At 39.7% G+C, this 20,504-nt stretch overlaps 1 protein-coding gene across 1 annotated transcript; it reads left to right on the forward strand.

Moving 5' to 3' along the window:
- Window positions 1–1,317: 1,317 nt before the first annotated feature.
- Window positions 1,318–18,976, forward strand: ENAM (enamelin; the record flags this gene model as incomplete). Its single annotated transcript, XM_081316207.1, has 7 exons — window positions 1,318–1,426; window positions 6,704–6,723; window positions 6,820–6,864; window positions 7,984–8,025; window positions 10,381–10,686; window positions 12,896–12,937; window positions 16,406–18,976. 7 exons carry the CDS (start codon window positions 1,318–1,320, stop codon window positions 18,974–18,976), a joined length of 3,135 nt encoding a protein of 1,044 aa, XP_081172333.1.
- Window positions 18,977–20,504: the final 1,528 nt, after the last annotated feature.

Raw genomic sequence — 20,504 nt, forward strand, 5'->3', positions numbered from 1 at the left:
CAAGCAGAAGTTGGAGATTGGAATAAAATACACAATTCCAGGTTTCTTGTTACATGCATGTGTGCTGAGCTTCTTGTAAAGGTTAGGGTTAAAAACATAATGAGTAGCAACATAAGGTGGTATTTGTTCAAAGCAACCATAATAATAGGAACTCCGTATCCCCCTAATTATAGTTCAGTTCGTATTACTTTTGTTTGGCGCTCTTACATGAGCTATAAATCTGTCAAAGGCAGAAAAATATTAGAAGTAAAATATTTCTTGGTCAATTGCAAACTGAATTTTATGCAGATAGATCCCATATTTCTAAACATTCTAAGATGGCGGCGCCTGGAATGGCTGCGGCTGCATTGGCTCTTGAAGGCGAATAGTTTTGGGAGGGATAGTAAGGGCTATAGGCCACATGATCAGGAAAATTTTAATGTGTTTGAGCAACATGGTGGAACTAAGGTAACATACGACATACGACCGACAATCTTTGCTGGCCTGGCAAGTTTCTAGTTGTTTTGGAACTGTTGGTGAGACCGTTAAAAGTCGTTGGCGCTGTTTGAATTTGTTCTGCCAGCAGCAAGATCTGACTGCTGGCCCAGTGATGGATTGTATTGCAAATCAGGGCTGTTTCCAGAGGAGGCAGAGGAGGAGAGGACCTGGAGCTTATGGAGCGAAGGAACTGGATGAGGCTGTCGGCAGGCCCAGAGGAAGAGAGAGAGGCTTTTGGAGGAGTTGGTGGCAGCGGCAGTGTGCTCCAGGGGCGAAAAGAAGCAAGGCCTCTTTAAGGAAAAGGTGGAAGAGTCAGGATCAGAAAAAGGAAAGAAGGCGAGGTTGTCGGAATACAAGCGAATTTGAGGGCTAATCCACATGGAGCCCCATTTCCATCTGTCCTGTTTGCCATCGTTCACTCCCTAGAGACTAAAATGGACAATGTGAAATTTGACCGGGCCACGAACAAGGAGTATATATCGGAGGTGGTGACCCTTTGAGAGCTGTATGTAACGAAATTTCATTTTGATGTATGCCGATTGGTGTACATTCAAAGTGACAATAAAGTTATCATCATCATCATATAAATGAGGTACACAGCCTCTCCTTCTGCAGTGTTTATGTTTCACCCTTTTTAATTCCTTCCTTCCAAACCAACAGGAAGCTGGAAAGGTTTCTTCGTCAGCAGGACAATCTTTTTTTAAAAATGGGGTATGGCAGTACAAGCCAACATAAGGAAATTCACATTGGATCAGGCCCCAGCATGTGGAGAGGAAAAGAAATCCCCCCAGTCTTCCTCCACCCTCATTCTTAAGCTCCCATCTCCTCCCTTCTGGTCACATGACCCAGAGTGTAGCTACTATTAAGGGGTTGGAAAGAAGCCATGATCTTTGTGCTTTCCCTGGCATTTTGTGTGAAAAAGCTACCCGATTTAATCTTTGTATAGAAGGTAAAACACTTTGTAGCAAAGTGACCCACCATGGAGCACTCTCTGCTTCCTGAATGCAGGAGTGGATAACAATGTCCTTTCACTTTCACTCTGAGACAGTTTCAAATTCATTCTCCAGCTGTGTTTTCCAGTTTTGATTAAAATTTGCAACTTTCTTACATGAGCCTTTTTTTTTGTCTCTTTGAGCCAGTGTTGGCATCTGGTGACTGCCTGCATTGATCCCTGCAGTTTCCTTGGCAAGACTTCTGAGTGGTTTGCATTTGCGATTGTCTTCATCCTATGACTGAGAGTGACTAACCCAAGATCACTCAGCTGGCTTTGTGATTATGGCAAGACTCAAGTCTCCCAGTTTTTAGCCTAGTGCAGGGGTAGGCAACCTTGGCTCTTTTAGGACTTGTGAATTTCAACTCCCAGAATTCCTGAGCCAGCATGGCTGGCTCAGGAATTCTGGGAGTTGAAGTCCACGAGTCATAAAAGAGCCAAGGTTGCCTACCCCTGACCTAGTGCCTTAACTATGACATGAAATAAGCTCTCCCTAAGCCCTTTAGCCCCTTCATGGATTACTGCCTTGTCGTGGCGAAGGGGCTTGCGTAATTCAATGAAGCTATGAGCTATGCCGTGCAGGGCCACCCAAGACGGACAGGTCATAGCCGAGAGTTCTGACAAAACGTGATCCACTGGAGAAGGAAATGGCAACCCACTCCAGTATCTTTGCCATGAAAACCCTATGGACAGTACCAAAAGGCAAAACGATATGATGCTGGAAGATGAGCCCCTCAGGTCGGAAGGCGTCCAGTATGCTACTGGGGAAGAGCAGAGGGCTAGTACTAGTAGCGCCAGAAAGAATGAAGCGACTGGGCCAAAGCCGAAAGGACGCTCAGCTGTGGATGTGTCTGGTGGTGAAAGGAAAGTCCGATGCTGTAAAGATTTTTTCTCCATAGGAACCTGGAATGTAAGATCCATGAATCAAGGAAAGCTGGACGTGGTCAAAGAAGAGATGACAAGACTGAACATCGACATCTTAGGTATCAGCGAACTAAAATGGACAGGAATGGGTGAATTTAATTCAGATGACCATCAGGTATACTACTGCGGGCAAGAATCCCTCAGAAGAAATGGAGTAGCCTTCATAGTCAATAAAAGAGTAGGAAAAGCAATACTGGGATACAATCCTCAAAATGACAGAATGATCTCAGTTCGAATCCAAGGCAAACCATTCAATATCACAGTAGTCCAAGTCTATGCCCCAACCACCAGTGCTGAAGAGAATGAAATTGACCGGTTCTATGAAGCCCTACAGCACCTTATAGAACTAACACCAAAAAATGATGTCCTTATCATCATGGGGGATTGGAATGCTAAAGTAGGAAGCCAAAAGATAACCGGAATAACAGGCAAGTTTGGCCTTGGAGTACAAAATGAAGCAGGGCACAGGCTGATAGAATTTTGTCAAGAGAATACGATGGTCATAGCAAACACTCTTTTCCAACAACCCAAGAGACGGCTCTACACATGGACATCACCAGACGGTCATCACAGAAATCAGATTGACTATATGCTCTGCAGCCAAAGATGGAGAAGCTCTATACAGTCAGTAAAAACAAGACCAGGAGCTGACTGTGGCTCAGACCATGAGCTTCTCCTTGCAAAGTTTAAGCTTAAACTGAAGAAAGTAGGGGAAAGCACTAGGCCACTCAGGTATGAATTAAATCATATCCCTGTTGAATATACAGTAGAGGTGACAAATAGATTTAAGGAATTAGATCTGATAGACAGAGTGCCTGAAGAACTATGGACAGAGGTTCGCGACATTGTACAACAGGTAGCAACCAAAACTATCCCAAAGAAAAAGAAATGCAAGAAAGCAAAATGGCTGTCTGAGGAAGCTTTGCAAATAGCTAAGGAAAGGAGGGAAGCGAAAGGCAAGGGAGAAAAACATAGATATGCCCACTTGAATGCAGAATTCCAGAGAATAGCTAGAAGAGATAAGAATGCCTTCTTAAATGAACAGTGCAAAGAAATAGAAGAAAACAATAGAATAGGGAGGACCAGAGATCTTTTCAAGAAAATTGGAGAGATGAAGGGAACGTTTAATGCAAAAATGGGCATGATAAAGGACCAAAATGGCAGGGACCTAACAGAGGCAGAAGAGATTAAGAAGAGGTGGCAAAATTACACAGAAGAACTATACAAGAATGAGCTTAATGTCCCTGATAATCACAATGAGGTGGTCACTGACCTCGAGCCAGACATCCTAGAATGTGAAGTGAAGTGGGCCTTAGAAAAGCTGAGCAACAACAAAGCTAGTGGAGGTGACAGTATTCCAGCTGAGCTATTCAAAATCTTAAAAGACAGTGCAGTAAAAGTGCTACACTCAATTTGCCAGCAAATTTGGAAAACTCAACAGTGGCCACAGGATTGGAAAAGATCAGTTTACATTCCAATTCCAAAGAAAGGCAGTGCCAAAGAATGTTCAAACTATCGCACCATTGCACTCATTTCTCATGCTAGTAAAGTCATGCTTAAAATCCTACAAGCTAGACTTCAGCAGTATGTGGATCGAGAACTACCAGAAGTACAGGCAGGATTTCGAAGAGGCAGAGGAACTAGAGATCAAATTGCCAACATACGCTGGATCATGGAGAAAGCTAGGGAGTTCCAGAAAAACATCTACTTCTGCTTCATTGACTATGCTAAAGCCTTTGATTGTGTGGATCATAACAAACTGTGGCAAGTTCTTAAAGAGATGGGAGTACCAGACCATCTTATTTGTCTCTTGAGAAACCTATATGCGGGTCAAGAAGCAACAGTGAGAACTGGACATGGAACCACTGATTGGTTCAAAATTGGGAAAGGAGTCCGGCAAGGCTGTATACTGTCGCCCTGCCTACTGTATTTAACTTATATGCAGAGCACATCATGAGAAAGGCAGGGCTAGATGAATCAAAAGTTGGAATTAAGATTGCCGGAAGAAATATCAACAACCTAAGATATGCAGATGATACCACTCTAATGGCAGAAAGTGAAGAAGAACTAAAGAGCCTCTTGTTGCGGGTGAAGAAGGAGAGTGCAAAAGTTGGGTTGAAACTTAACATTAAGAAAACCAAGATCATGGCATCTGGCCCTCTCAATTCCTGGCAAATAGATGGGGAAGAAATGGAGGTAGTGACAGATTTTATTTTCCTGGGCTCCAAGATCACTGCAGATGGGGACTGTAGCCAAGAAATTAAAAGACGCTTGCTCCTGGGGAGGAAAGCCATGACAAATCTAGACAGCACACTAAAAAGCAGAGACATCACCCTGTCAACAAAAGTGCGTATAGTCAAGGCTATGGTCTTCCCAGTTGCAATGTATGGCAGTGAAAGTTGGACCATAAGAAAGGCTGAGCGCCAAAGAATTGAGGCCTTTGAACTATGGTGCTGGAGAAGACTCCTGCGAGTCCCTTGGACTGCAAGGCGATCAAACCGGTCAGTCCTAGAGGAGATCAATCCTGACTGCTCTTTAGAAGGCCAGATCCTGAAGCTAAAACTCAAATACTTTGGCCACCTAATGAGAAGGAAGGACTCACTGGAGAAAAGCCTAATGCTGGGAAAGATCGAGGGCAATAGAAGAAGGGGACGACAGAGAATGAGGTGGCTGGATGGAGTCACTGAAGCAGTAGGCGTGAGCTTAAATGGACTCCAGAAGATGGTAGAGGACAGAAAGGCCTGGAGGAATGTTGTCCATAGGGTCGCGATGGGTCGGACACGACTTCACAGCTAACAACAACAAGCCCTTTAGAGTGAATGATTTCCAACTCTTTCATTCAGATATTAGCCCCACCCACCCATCCACTCCTTGATCTGATTGGCTTGCTTCATTTCCTCCAATGACTGGTTGCTGCTATTGGTCAGCAGTTAATTTTTCTTTTTCTTAAAGAAAAAAAAGAAAACAGGTGATTTTTGTGGTTGATATAATAATGTCTTGTTAAGTCAATGAACTATCCACAGCTCTAGAAACTCACCCCATTCACCATTCAGAGCACTACCTTCTCTTTCCCATAAAAGTCTTTAAGGGAAGACTTTTGTGCATTTTAGGAACACTGCTACTTTGTTTCTATAGAAATGAAATATTAGTTCTTCCTTGCTGCGAAGTTTCTATTGACCTACCATGAAAAATAGGAAGAAGAGAACAACCTGTGTCCTATAGCTTTGATACTGTAATATCACAGCAACAATGATACAATCAGGGGAAAAGAAAAAAAAGGGTCTGTTTTTGTGTCAAAGAGATAAATATGGAAAAGGGATGGGGATAAATGCATCCATGCATGCAAACATTTGGAAAGCGAAGGAAGGGCCCTGGGACTACTGAAGAATCAATAATTTTGAAGGTTTTGAAGTTGATCCAATAAAGATCCAGAAGTGGTATAGGATATTAAGAAAAGACTGGACAGCCATTTGTCTGAAATGGTATAGGGCAGTGGTGGCGAACCTATGGCACGGGTGCCAGAGGCGGCACTCAGAACCCTCCCTGTGGGCACCCGCGCCATGCCTCAGAGGTGGCAACTGTCCCTCTTCAACCAGCTGCCCCCCACAGGTGTCCCTCCCCACAAGTGACATTGAGGTGACCACACCCACATTGGCCACACCCACCCAATCTTCCATGACCACCACAGCCACACCCACCCAGTAGGCCACGCCCACCTGGCACCCAGCGATAAATAAGTGGGTTTTGGGTTGCAATTTGGGCACTCGGTCTCTAAAAGGTTCGCCATCACTGGTATAGGGTTTCCTGCCTGAGCAGGGGATTGGGCTAGATGACCTCCAAGGTCCCTTCCAACTTCATCATCATCATCATCATCATCATCATCATCATCACCATCATCATCATTATTATTATTATTATTATTATATCGCCAAGTTAATATCTTTGTCTGTTAGGTTACAGTTCAAGTGTTGTGTCATCAGAAGTTATAGCAGAGGAACCTTTGGGGTTTTCTTACTGTGGTAAGTTTAGTTTTTCACAATAAATTCATAACTGGTTTCCTAGTTCATCAAGTCAACTGTGGTTGCTTTGCACTGGTGAGAAAAATTAACTTTTTTCCCCCCAGTAATCATTTCAAGCACATTGACATCTCTCATGATAACATGAGGAATATGTGAAGATACTCTTTCCTGATTTGATCTCTAAAACCACTGTGCTAAAATAAGTATGTAATGGACTGTTTGTTGTATTTTATCTCTACTTAGTGGAGAAGTTGAAGGATGAAGTTAATCCTCCTATATTTATGCCTTGTAGGCATATCTTATGCTGGTCCGGTGAGTATTTCAGAACCAGACAGCTTATTGCATTTCATTTTTTAATTCTTTCCTTGTGATGATTCAGTTATCCATCTGTCCCTTTCTTCTCTCTAGCTGCGCAAACCACGCAGGGCAGGATATGGAAGCAAAAGTGAAGAAGTAAGTACATTTTCCATTTATTTTTTTCCTGAAAAGGAGGCCTTAGATTTATTAATTCAAGCAAAAATGACCCCTGACCCTGCAGGTTAACTCCTCTCCCATCACTTAATCCAGTTATGGAGGATCAGAGTCACTATCTACTTTGAAGATCATAAAGTATGCAAACTCAGAGGGGAAGGACATACTTTTTTTTGCCTTCAGAAGACTCAGAGGTCAATATCTAGCACAGGTAAAATTATGGAGAGGAAACTCATGGAAAATAAAACCCATTTAGATATATGAATAATCTAGCTGAGGATGAGCCAACAGACCTTTTTAAATGCCTAAAGCGCTCCCCCCCAAAAAAAACTTGGATATATTCAGAAAGCACCCTTTTCCTTTAAGAGGAAAAACCTGGATGAATTAGGATTATTTATGGGTGGTTATGTTTAAGGCTATGATGTCATGATTTTTTTTAACATCGAGCCAACTGGACTATTCTGAAATACTGTAGAACTTGCAGACAATGATAAATTTTATTCCCAGCCCTGAGGGTGATGGTCCTGAAGTGTTTCTCCAAGTTGGAAACTTTAAGGTGTGTGGACTTTCAGAATTCCTCAGCTAGCCATATTTTAATTAAGTGATAAGAGGCAAGATGGCACAGTGGTTAAAATGCAGTATTGCAGGCTAATTCTGCCGACTGCCAGCAGTTCGATCCTGACCAGCTCAAGGTTGACTCAGCCTTCCATCCTTCTGAGGTTGGTAAAATAAGGACCCAGATTGTTGGGGGACAATATCCTGACTCTGTAAACCACTTAGAGAGGGGTGTAAAGCACTGCAAAGCAGTATATAAGTCTAAATGTTATTGCTATTGCTACGACGCTGGTAATATAATCAAATCAACATTTGTTAAATGACTCATATATTAATTACAGGAAAAATCAGCTAAACCTGTTGTAATCACAGCTGTTATTCATTGGTTTGATTTTTGCATTTTCTTTACATCTTTTCTCTGAGACTTGAAGGTAGTATTCCTGAGGGTTTCCCTTCCCATCTATTACATCCATCAATAGTTCAGTTTAATGAATGATTTTCTTATTTACCCAGAAGACACAATACAATAAATGTATTTACTTACAGATGATGCAGTTTGGTCCATATGGCTACATAAATTCACCACAAGTAAGTCTTTTTTTTCTTCTTCTTGGAAGAATAGCATTCTTACACACAATTAAATGTGCAGTAAATGTGAATGAATCTTGAAATTTAAATGTAAACGTATTACTTTTTGAAAAGTTACCATAAGAAATGGAGAGAAATCGATCACTGCTAAGAAGCTTCCAGCTCACTCAATATGAAAGTAGGAAGGATATGGTATTGGTCTTATCAGGTTTTATTTACTCTTAACTTTATTTTATACTAAGATATGCCAGTTCTTCATATCCTCTGAGGCAAGGAGCATAAACAAAAGTAGCTGAAAACAATATTTCAACTTTAAAAGGAGTATAATAAAGGCCAAATTATAGAGCAGCTTTTCTGAAGCATGACAGACATAGAAATATGATCTGACATAACATTCTACTTGTACTAGCGTAAATTCTCCTTTGAGCTAACCTCCGTTGGTCATGCCCCTGTAGTTTTCATTGCAATAATATGAAAGTGATTTGCCATTGCCTTCCATATCAACCTTTCTGCCCACATACAACCTTGAAGTTTCTTCGTCTCGCATCCAGGTACTAATCAAAAAGCGTTGCTCAATGCTTTGGATTTAATTCAGAAGATACATCAGAAAGGACAGGAATAGCTAACACTGAATGAATCTTATTAAAGAAATGTCCCGGAGAATGTTTTTTAAACTTACATTGCACAGTCCTACTAAACAAATGTGATCCTAATTAGGTTTTCGAGATCAGGTGCTGCAAGCGAATGTTGTACAGCTAGAGGATGTGTCTCCTAAAAATGGTCAGAAAGGCATCTTTGCAACCATGAGCAGCACAATGTGACAATGAAACTCTAAACAAAGTAATCTAAACATAAGTCCAAATTTCTAGGAAAAAATGCCGATGGCATCATTTTTTTAAAAAAATATTTTATAAAGTGCTTTTAAAATATAATTCAAATATTCTCAATTTGTGGTTATCTCCTCCAGGAAGCCTTTGCATAGAAGAATTTTGAGACACTATCTAAATTCTTGGATTGTTATTGTTAAAGAGTATATTTACAGATCACTCCAATTTTTGTCCCTAAACCCTCCAAGGCACATATCAAAATTGCTCTCTGATCACATTCAGTTATGTTCACCTTTAAGTGCTGAGAACTTGCTTACCATGAGCCCACCAATGCTCCCTCCAGCTAAACAATGAGAAGAAATACAAATGGCATTCAACCACCACTCTGTCTCCTAAACAGGCATGGCTCCTGTCAGAAATGTCCTTATCCCCACTTCATCCATAAAGAAAACAAATAAACTGCAGCTCCGTTCTATATTCCAGGAAATATGAGGGTTATTAAGAAAGGTATAAAGCCACCAAGCCATCTTTCCTCACAAATTGTGATGGTGACAGCATCGTATACTGACAGTTTTGTAACCAGCGCTTTACTCAATAGTTTCAGCCACATTTGCATGTATTGAAACAGTGGAGTAGACACAGTCAAAATAAGAGGACACTGATATTCAAGGGGATTCCAAAGTCAGTTCATGTCATGCAAGAGTAGAAGATGAGAAACAACTCCAAAGTGGGTCAAACCAGACAGAATAGCAGAATATACAGAGTAAGAAAGGACCTTGATCCAGCAGGAAATCCTGATAACATTTCAGACAAACGGCTGTCCAATCTCTTCTTAAAAACCTCCAGTGTTGGAGCACCCACAACTTCTGGAGGCAAGTTGTTCCACTGATTAATTGTTCTGTCAGGAAATTTCTCCTTAGTTCTAGGTTGGTTCTCTCCTTGATTAGTTTACATCCATTGCTTCTTGTCCTGCCTTCAGGTGCTTTGGAAAAGATGACTCCCTCTTCTTTGTGGCAGCCCCTCAGCTATTGGAACACTGCTATCATGTCATCCTTAGCCCTTCTTTTCATTAAGCTGGACATACCAAATTCCTGCAACCATTCTTCATATATTTTATCCTCCAGGACCCTAATAATCTTTGTTGCTCTTTTCTGCACTCTTTCCACAGACTCTACATCATTTTTACATTGTGGTGACCAAAACTGTATGCAATATTCCCTCTATGGTCTTACCAAGGCATTATAAATCAGTATTAATACTTCATGTGATCTTGATTCTATACCTGTTAATGCAGCCTAGGATTGCATTTGCTTTTTTGACAGCTGCAGCACACCGCTGACTCATAGAAGCTGATATGTAGGAACCCCAAATATGTGTTCATTTTGCCTTGCAAAATATATACGTGTATCTGTAATCTCTTAGTGTTGAAAAAATCAAGCACAGTAGAAGAGCAACAAGGTATAACATCAAACATTTGATTCCTATGTGCTGAAACTCTACACTAATTTTTAAAAAACTTTTATTTCAGGTCGCTGGTTCCTTTTATGGCTACCCACAGATGTTTTCCCAGTGGCCTATATTGCCTCTGCAGAGATTTTTCCTCTGGCCGCAATCAGCAACACCAGCACATCAAGCTTCTAGGCTTCCCCAGCAGAAGCCACAACAAATTCCAGGAACTAAACAGCCCAATCAAAGGCCACAGTTACCACCACAGCAACCAAGATATCAGCAGCCACAACCTCTGCCAAAACAGCCACAAAAAACCAAGCCATCTCAGACTTACCCACAAGTGCCCTTTCAGCATCCTAAGGAGGGAAAACAGCAACAGCCCCAGGTAAATGAGTAGGTTTCAGATTATTATCAGATACATGGTGGTGCAGTGGTTAGTACTGCAGGCTAATTCTGCATTACCACTTCCAGTTCATTTCTCACCAGCTCAAGGTTGACTCAGCCTTCCATCCTTCCAAGGTCAGTAAAATGAGGACCCAGATTGCTGAGGGGAAAACGCTGACTCTGTAAACCATTTAGACAGGGCTGTAAGGCATTATGAAGTGGTAAAGGTAAAGGTAAAGGTTCCCCCGCACATGCGTGCTAGTCGTTTCTGACTCTAGGGGCCGATGCTCATCTCCGTATCAAAGCCGAAGAGCCAGCGCTTGTCCAAGGACATCTCCGTGGCCATGTGGCCGGTATGACTAGACACCAAAGGCGCACGGAACGCTGTTACCTTCCCACCATAGTGGTCCCTATTTTTCTACTTGCATTTTTACCTTCTGCTAGGTTGGCAGAAGCTGGGACGAGTAACAGGCGCTCACTCTGTTACGCGGCACTCAGGATTCGACCCGCCAAACTGCCGACCTTCTGATCAACAAGCTCAGCATCCTAACCCACTGAGCCACCACGTCCCTATATGAAGTGGTATATAAGTGCTATTACTACTGCTAATTGTAGAATCCTGAAGGCATCAAATAAAATCAAGAATTATTATTCTTGAGAAATAAAGTTTCCAGGTTGTGGTAGAGTATTTGAAGAGAGGAGCAAGAAAGAGATTAGGAGAGGACAAAAAGTTTTCTCTGTTTATTAGCTGAGTTCAGTTGGTTCACAATTTGTACCAAACTGCATCAGGTTATTTGATTTTGGCTTAATTTAGTTTGCTAAATTATCAGCCAACTAAGTTTATGTTCTACTTTGTGCACAAACCCAGCTGATACTGGCCAAAACGTAATCAACATATTTCTGTGTTTATGTAATACACAGACACAAACACATAGTGTGGTAAGAACCTGTCTCAGATGTTTCCCAAACTATAATATTTACTCCATAATGCATTTACTCAATACTGCATGTATCTTCTCAGATGGACTCCGCAAAAGCTTATGTCAAATAAATTTATTAGTTTGTAAGAAGCAACAAATCTCTTGGTTGGCTTAGCTGCATAATACATAATACATGTGACATTTATTTATGGTCAAAAATCAAACACACCTTTGTAAAACATCACTAAGCTGCTCTACACAAGGCATTGTGTTGGATTAAAACAGGTACCATTCTGGGAATTTATTTTAGTCTTGGAGCTGATTGGAACTATTTGTTTTCTAAACATTTACTGTGTTATTTAATTAGTTTTCTGCGAAACTCCATTAGAATATGTACATGCGAAGTTTGCAGAGACATAGCAGAATAGCAGAGTTAGAAGGGACCTTGGAGGTCTTCTAATCCAACCCCATGCTCAAGCAGGAAACCCTACACCATTTCAAACAAATGGCTGTTCAATCTCTACTGATGGAGCACCCACGACTTCTGAAGGCAAGCCATTCCACAGGTTTATTGTTCTCACTATCAGGAAATTTCTCCTTAGTTCTAGGTTGCTTCTCTTTTTGGATAGTTTCCAACCATTGCTTCCTGTCTTCTGGTGCCTTGGAAAATAGGATGACACCCTCTTCTTTGTGGCAGCCCCTTAAATATTGGCACCTTGCTATCAGGTTACCCTTTTCTTTTCACTAGACTAGACATACCCAATTCCTGCAACCATTCTTCATATGTTTTAGCTCCCTATTCACCTTTGTTGCTCTTTTTTGCACTCTTTCCAGAAACTCAATATCTTTTTTACATTGTGGTGACCAAAACGGGATACAATATACCAAGTGTGGTCTTATCAAGGCTTGTTCACTTAATAAATATCAGAGTTACCTAGTTCCATTTGGATTTTCAGGTTATAACCTAATAGAGTTGTCACTATACTATTCGTGTGTTCAGCTCCATGTCCTCATGTTGTAAATCACACACACTGCAATCTTCTGGTGTCTTTTCAGGAGCAAAGTTCCATCAGCTTAAATGTCACCTATTGCCTGGAAGCAAATATTGTGTAGCTTTGGTGCACTGCCCATACTATTTAGAATTAAGCTACCGGAACAGAAATACTTTGTAGACATTTCATTAACCCAAGGCTGCCTCAGAAGGTTACTGTGCTGCACTCATCACATAGTGATAGTGCAATTATTTTTAAGGTTATAAATACATAACAACTGGTTCCTTTTCTTTTCCAGGGCTTTCCTCCATATTCACAACCACCTTGGCATTTTCCACAGGTGAGTCAATTATTCTTAATGTAGAAATCTGAAGTCGGTTGATTATACAGTAGATTTGTAGTTTATTGGTTTTGGTCTGTTAAAAAAATGACTTGGGGAGACAGGGGTAGAGACAGAGATGGTGATATAAAAATCCATAAGACCTATTGCCTTAGTAGAGAATAGCTTCCTCCATTCAGACCCTGTTCTGGAAATATTACATACATGTCCACGCATTCTCCAGCAAAAATACAACTAAACCCAGCATAATTTTTACAAAACACTAATCACTACTGTGGCCTTCACCAACCTGAAGTATTCAGATGTATGGATTTCAAGTCTGGGAGGGTATTCTGGGAACTGGAGATCATATAATTGGAAAGTGTCCAATGAGTTACAGTTATGAATTGAAGAATCATTAGATTGTATTCCCCTTTAGCCATGAGGTTCATTTCAATGGCACCTCCCTCACAAGATTGCTGTGAAGATAAAAAGGAGGAAGTAAACCCCGTCGGTGCCTTGACAATTAATGCACCTTTCATGCAGCTCTTTGATAGTAAAATACATTCAACATGGATGATTTTTTCCCCCCTTTCATGTGCCTGTAATACTTTTTAGCAGAAGATGGCAATTAAATTGTCATTATTATTTTTTTTAGTTTTGTATTCACACCAGCAGGATTTAAGATGAGTTTACAGGAGCCCAGCTAACCGTCTTCTAAAGAACCAGTATTCTCTATTACTTTATCTATGATATAATCCTAGAGACATTTAAAGCAAAGTGTACATGCAAAGAATTGAAAAAAAATGCAACATTGATTATCCACTGATGATTTAAAAGAGCACAGCTAGCCATCTTTCAAGAAACCAGTATGTTCTATGTCTTTATGGATGATGTAATCCTGGCGACCTCACCTTAAGGCTAGGGTCTCCAAAATTGGCGGGCTGAGGAATTCTGGGAGTTCAAGTCAACAAGTTTTAGAGTTGCCAAGTGAAACATGGCTAACATTTAATTATTATGACAACATCAAAGCCATCTGACCACTTTTTTAGTCTAGATTTTTGGTCCAAGAGGCTTCCAACCAGAACATTTTGGATCTTATCAGGGAGGACAATATTCTGTATTGAGACTTATTGTTTCTTGTAATAAAGGATCAAACCAACGCTTCCAGCAACCAAACCAACTCTTTAACAAACCCCTTTTTGTCATGCCACTAAATTGCAGTGGCTTCATTTTCTACTGAAATTAGGTGGCAAATAACAATTTGCGGTCAAATTGTTACCAGTTACAGTATAGTAGAGGTGGGAGCATTTTAAAAGTTTGTTATTTTGTTTTCCTGTTGCCCACCTACAATAACTTTATAGCCTCACCTACAATGCCAGTACTGAGCAAGTCAGAGTGACTAAGGTTCTATGCCACTTTTAGCTCAAACTTTCAGTTAATTTGGTCTGGTAACCAGATATTTTTATTCTCAAAATAATAAAGCAAAAATCATGAAGAAGAGTGAACACTCCAGAGATTATATGCAGTCTCTCTCTGGTAAAATATGTGATCCCTGCAGCATTTTTAATATTTCACTGAGAAGCTAATCAGTGTGATCTGCTAGAAGACATAAATATATCATTACTTATATATCATTACTGTTAGAGCCAGTCAGTCAGATTTCTCTTAACCAATCAGATTTCTTTTAACCAATTTTCCATTATTACTGTGATTATCAATGCAATGACAAATTGCATATGAAGAATATTCTGTAGAACATTTCTTAAATAAGCTGGAAAACTCCACTAAAACTCATACCACATAATTCTCTTGATCTATGATAAATAAGTACTGAAACTTTAAGTGTACATCTTATTTATTATAAAAAAATAAGGAAATTGGCAGAGAACACTTTTGCTTCTGAATTTTGTATTCTGTTTTTAATATGTTGATGGTTTTATTGAGTTTTTTATTCACATATTCTCCTAATGTGCAAACTAATGAAAAACAAACTCTTAACAATTCTAAAAAAAACACCAATAGAAATTCTCATAGTAAATTTGTCCTTAGTTAAATTTTCCATTTTAAAAATGTCAAACAATTCAGTGAAATAAAGAGAAATGCTTCAGTACTTGAAGTTGTGTGATGCAACTGAAGAAAAGATTTCAACTAAACATTTCAGCAAATGAATAAACATAATAAAATATACTTTATTACTCCATTGCTGGTTTCCTAACTTTGGTTTACAGTATCTTCAAACATGAACCATCAGCCATCATTGTGATATAAACTCTGTCGTCATTGAGGTTTTATCATACAGTGATGACTACAATGCACTACCAGTATGAATTATTAGTAAAGATCCTGCCAACATATTTTAAAAATGTTCTCAATTCCCCCAGTACTAATATTTATCGACTGTTGAAAAGAGGGATCAGAAAAAATTGAGAGATGAGAGGAGACTGTAATGTCTGAAATCTTGACAAAATGCACTTCACTCTACAATATTTTCTCTAATGTGTGCAGATTAATAGCTATCACATACATCTACCTTCTAGAACAAATTCATATGTAGTTCAAATAGTCCCACCCACTATCATCACCAGGGAATCTAGAACAGCTTTGCATGGCACACCTATGCACAGTCATACCCTATAAAACAGTTCCCTTCCCAATGTTGACTTAGTATGCTCAGGTGACAAAATATTGATGCCCAAAGAAAGGGTTGAAGATACATGGGCATTTTTATTTTTTTTAAGTTACAAGGGAGACTAAGATAAGGAATATCAGGGAAACAAGTAATGACTGGAATCTTGATTTTTTTTAATCCCACCTTTATTATTATTATAAGTAACTCAAGGTGCTGAACATACTTAATACTCTTTCCTCCTCCTACTTTCTCCACCACAAAACATTGTGAAGTGTGTTGGGCTGAAAGAGAGGAGGAATGGCCCAAAGTCACCCAGCTGACTTTCATGCCTACAGTCAGACTAGAACTTGGTGCCTTAACCACTAGACAAGATTGGCTCTTGATAGGTCTTAAATAAGTATACTTGACTGATAAACATTGAGTTATTATTCCATAGCTATTTAAGGCTTCTGTCCTGTATTTTCCCAGTCCTTCCTGATTTATTTATTAATTTCCTTAGCATATGCCATTTGGACAGCCACCTGTCAGCAATGAAGAAGGGGTAAGTAAAACAATTAAATGCACTAATCTATATATGAGCTACAAGTAAAGAAAAAATGGGGGCATAGTTTGAGAAGAGCTACCCTGATTTTCAAAGAGACCTTGATTATACCACAGCTGCACACATTGCTGATTAATGTTTGCTAGTTCTAATGCTTAAGTTTGATGCACATTGAATGATATTTATTTTATCATTTATAATTATACCCAGGAGTCAAGATCTGTTTAGGATCATTGGCTTTTAGGACCATCAGAAAAAAAACTTGATTAAGACATGATCATTTTATACTGTTTCATTTTCTCCTTTGCCTTTTTAGACTCCGTATTTTGGATATGGCTACCACGGGTTAGGAAATCGGCCTCCTTATTATTCTGAAGAGATGTTTGAACAAGACTTTGAGAAACCCAAAGAAAAAGAACCCCCTAAGGAGAATCCAGCATCAGATCCTACAACAAACTCAACGGTTTCAGACACAAATTCCACCATTCCAGCCAGCCATGGAGGGAATGCTAGTCTTTCAGGACTCAGCACAACAAATAATGAGGCCAATTTTGTTCATGTAAATGGAATCCCAACACCTTCTCCTACTGGTCATATGTCAGGACAAAATGAAGCAGCACAAAATGGCATTGATCAATCAAATTATAGACCTAAGTCTACAAATACCAATGTTTTTCAAAATTTTTTCTCAGGTAGTCAACAATCCAGGGGACGTGATTCATATATTTATAAAGCCAACCCAGATATGGGTAATACAAGATACAACACTTTAGTTTCTAGAGGAAATCCATCGATACAAGCTGAAAACCCAGCAGATCCTTGGGTTTATAGAGACAATTCAGTTCACAGAACTGATCTGCAGAGAATTAACAGTAATCACCCAACAGCAAAAAATAGACCAAACACATTTGGGCAACAAGAGAAATCCCATTATCCTGGAAATAATCCATCAAGTTGGAGAGCTGATCCTAACTCTGGTCCAGGACCTCAATGGAATAAAAATCCAACATATGGAGGTAATAAACAACCTAGTTCTCCATTAGAAAGTCATTCTCTAAAGAAAGTAGAAGAAAACAGTGATATGTATCATCCTTCTAGAAAACAACAGTCAAATGGCCAATTCCATCAAGAAACATTTTTGGATACAAGGGGAATTCCATTTGAAAAAAAAGCCCATAAGAATGATTGGAAGGAACAGTCCTTTATTCATCCAGATCATCAGAGAGAGCAATTCCCATCTTTACAAAACCAAATGTGGAACCAGAAAGATTTAGCAATGGTTAAAGAAGCTCCTCCAGGATATAATTCAGTGTATCCCCCAGGTTCTTTTCATCAGAGGGAACATGCTACTTATTCTGACAAGACTTTTTACAGCCAGCAAGCTCCTTCCTTTTATCCCAGAGCATGGGATGACAAAGAGAACTTGCCTACAATAGAACCTCTGGGGCAAAGAGGCTCTTATTCGCCCCTTTTGCCTTCAGATCAAATGCACAGGAGCGAATATCATGGAAGCATTCAGCAGGAGAATGAACCATATTCCAGGCAAAATATATGGCCCCATGAAAAACATTTGGCTGATCCTGATATACAGTACCAAAATCCTCCCTATAATCCAAGTGAGCACCATATAAATCCCAAATATTCTATAGAACATCCAGCCAATGGAAGAGGCAATTTGCCATATGAGGAAATTAACAGACAGATCCCAGAACATTCTCCAGTGCATGGTTCAGAACATTATGAACATATTCCATATCATATAAGCAATATACATGGACACACAGAGAGGAATCTGCCATACCCTGGACCATACCCTGCACCAAAAACTAGTCATCTTTTCCAAGGAAGATCACCTTATGATGAAAGAGATACATGGGGCCCCAAATTGGCTGACCCATCTGCTCCCAAAGAAACTTCATCCTACTTTAATCCTTACTCCACAAACATCAGAAGAATCCCAACACATACTGAAGATACATGGAGAACCATACATATCAATCCACCCATTTCAAGTAATAATTCTCCTGGAAGGAGAAATTATCCTAATACAGGGGGATATCCAAGAGAACATGAAACCATCACCTCCCAACCCACTATCAACTATTTTTGCTGTGCAGGTGAGTCCCTAGGGGCAAATGAAAATATACTGGCACCTTTGAGAATTGCACCTCAATTCAGGGCGGTTTCATGGGAACAAAAAAGTAGTCCAACTTATCCTGAAGGCAGCCATGCCTTGTATGCCAGGCGTCCTGCATACCTAGCTGGCATTCAGTCTAATCTTTGGAACAATTCTTTGAAGACTAATCACAGAGAAAATCCAGGTGGCTTTGAGGGAGAAGTAGCAGATCTAGGGAAGAGTCCTCCGTGCTCCAATTCTCTATTAGCCCAAACAAGTGATCATGATACTATCTATGAAACTGGATTATTTCCTTCCAAGAGTATACCTTGCTCTAAAACTAGTATCAGAGGGGATGGACATACTGTACTTGCTGATATCGTGGAGGTAAATCAGCCCAAGAGAGAGTTTGAGAGGGCAACATTAACATTTCCACAGCCACAAGGCATAAGAAATGAAGCTGTTGGTGAAATTGATAGGAAGGAACACCGTGCAATACAAGGGTTTGGTTGGACACCATGCTTTGGAAGTTGGTTAAAACAGCATATATTTAGTACTGGAGATCCATTAGTGGATCAATCTTCTGATATCTTTTATGCAGAGAATTCAATGCAGGCTGGAAAACCTATCATGCTGCCTGAACCCCAACCAATGACTAGCACAGTCCTATCTCAAGATGTAGGAGAAGATCAATTAAAACTCACTTCTCCAGAAGAACAGGTGGGACAACCAAATGAAAGGACAACAGATTGTTTACTCCTCCATGAGTGATACATTAAAAAGTACCTCCTTTACAGAATTTGCAGAAACAGAGTGTCCTATATGCAGATGTTAGAGTGCAGATGTAGGTAAATATAATGCAGACATCTGTGCTGCTCAAAAATAGATCTGATGTTTATCAGATGAAATCTATAGATCATATTTCTCCAATTTGAGGCTATCCAAATTTATCTGGGCTACATGTCTAAAAGCAATAATGGCTGGGATTATTGCAATTATTGCTTTTAGACATTATAGCTCCACAATTTAAGCCAGTCTTATGCCAAACTTAAGCCAGTCTTGAAAAAATTGGGTTTGCGATAGGGAGTAGTAGAGCTTAATCCAGTCAAACCCAAAGAGACAACTTTCTATCTGACTTATTTTATTTTTTAATGTGTTATTCTGGTTGCTTCTTTTTCTTTCACCTTTCTTCTCATAAATGGATAAAGTCTGTCCATAACATTTTTTCTCCTGCTCTTCCTGCTGTCAATGTATATGTTTTGTAGTGTTTCTTTTTCCTTTACAACTATCGCAAATGGAAAACTAAATAAACATGTCTACAGCACTATATCTGTATCTCACCTTATAAGTTCAAAGGTAATTGTTTGATTAATGGCTGATTTTAGATGTAAATATATGTAAGTATGCAGAAATTGCTTCAGATGAATATATCCGCTAATATTACAAGCAAAATATCATGTCTACGCAAGGACCAAATCTTTCCATGTGCTTCTGCTCTCCGTTTGTCTAGGGGAAAAAAAAAACACACAACACAGCACATCAATAACACTTTGTCCTCTTTTTTTGCCGGAGCACAAATGACTAGGTTAAAATAAATGCACTTTCGCTCCTTTTCTGAAGCTCTTTGACATTAAAATGCATTCATTATGGGCAGAATTCTTCCTTTCATGTGTCGGTGCTGCTTTTTTAGGAGAAGATGGCACTTAAATTGTCGTTATCTTTTTAGTTTTATGTTCAAAACCAGCAGGATTTAAGATGACATTACAGGAACAGAGCTAACTCACCGTCTTCCAAGGAACCAGCCTTCTCTATTTTATTATTGTTAATGTAATGTAATTCTAAAGACTTCACCTTAAAGCAAAGTGTACATGCAAAGAATTGAAAAAAATGCGAAACTGATTACCCATTGACGAGCCTTCCTACTATTAAGAAGACAATTAAAGAATATTTAAAGCCTAAAGGATGCTCTCTTCCTCAGTTCTATTCCTTTCAACTCACATATAAGATAGCCTGATGAAGCGGATGTTCACAGTATCAGCATAAGGACCAGAGAGAGACATCATTCTGTTTCCTGAAGTCTCTAAGACCTGCCTGAGCTCAGCAACCGCTTTGCCTCTGGTCCACTTGTTCACAAGGAAAGCCTTTCATTCTTTTGCAGAATGATGAATACGTTTATTTTTATTTTTTCTATCCCCACTAACGTCTCCCCACCCCCAAAGGTAGATGAATTTATTGTTTCAAGCTAAGTTTAAGAGTATGTGCAAGTGTGCACAAGAAAATACTATGCTGGTCTGGATAT

Source organism: Vipera berus (assembly GCF_964194415.1).
Source record: "Vipera berus genome assembly, chromosome: 2".
Taxonomy (NCBI): domain Eukaryota; kingdom Metazoa; phylum Chordata; class Lepidosauria; order Squamata; family Viperidae; genus Vipera; species Vipera berus.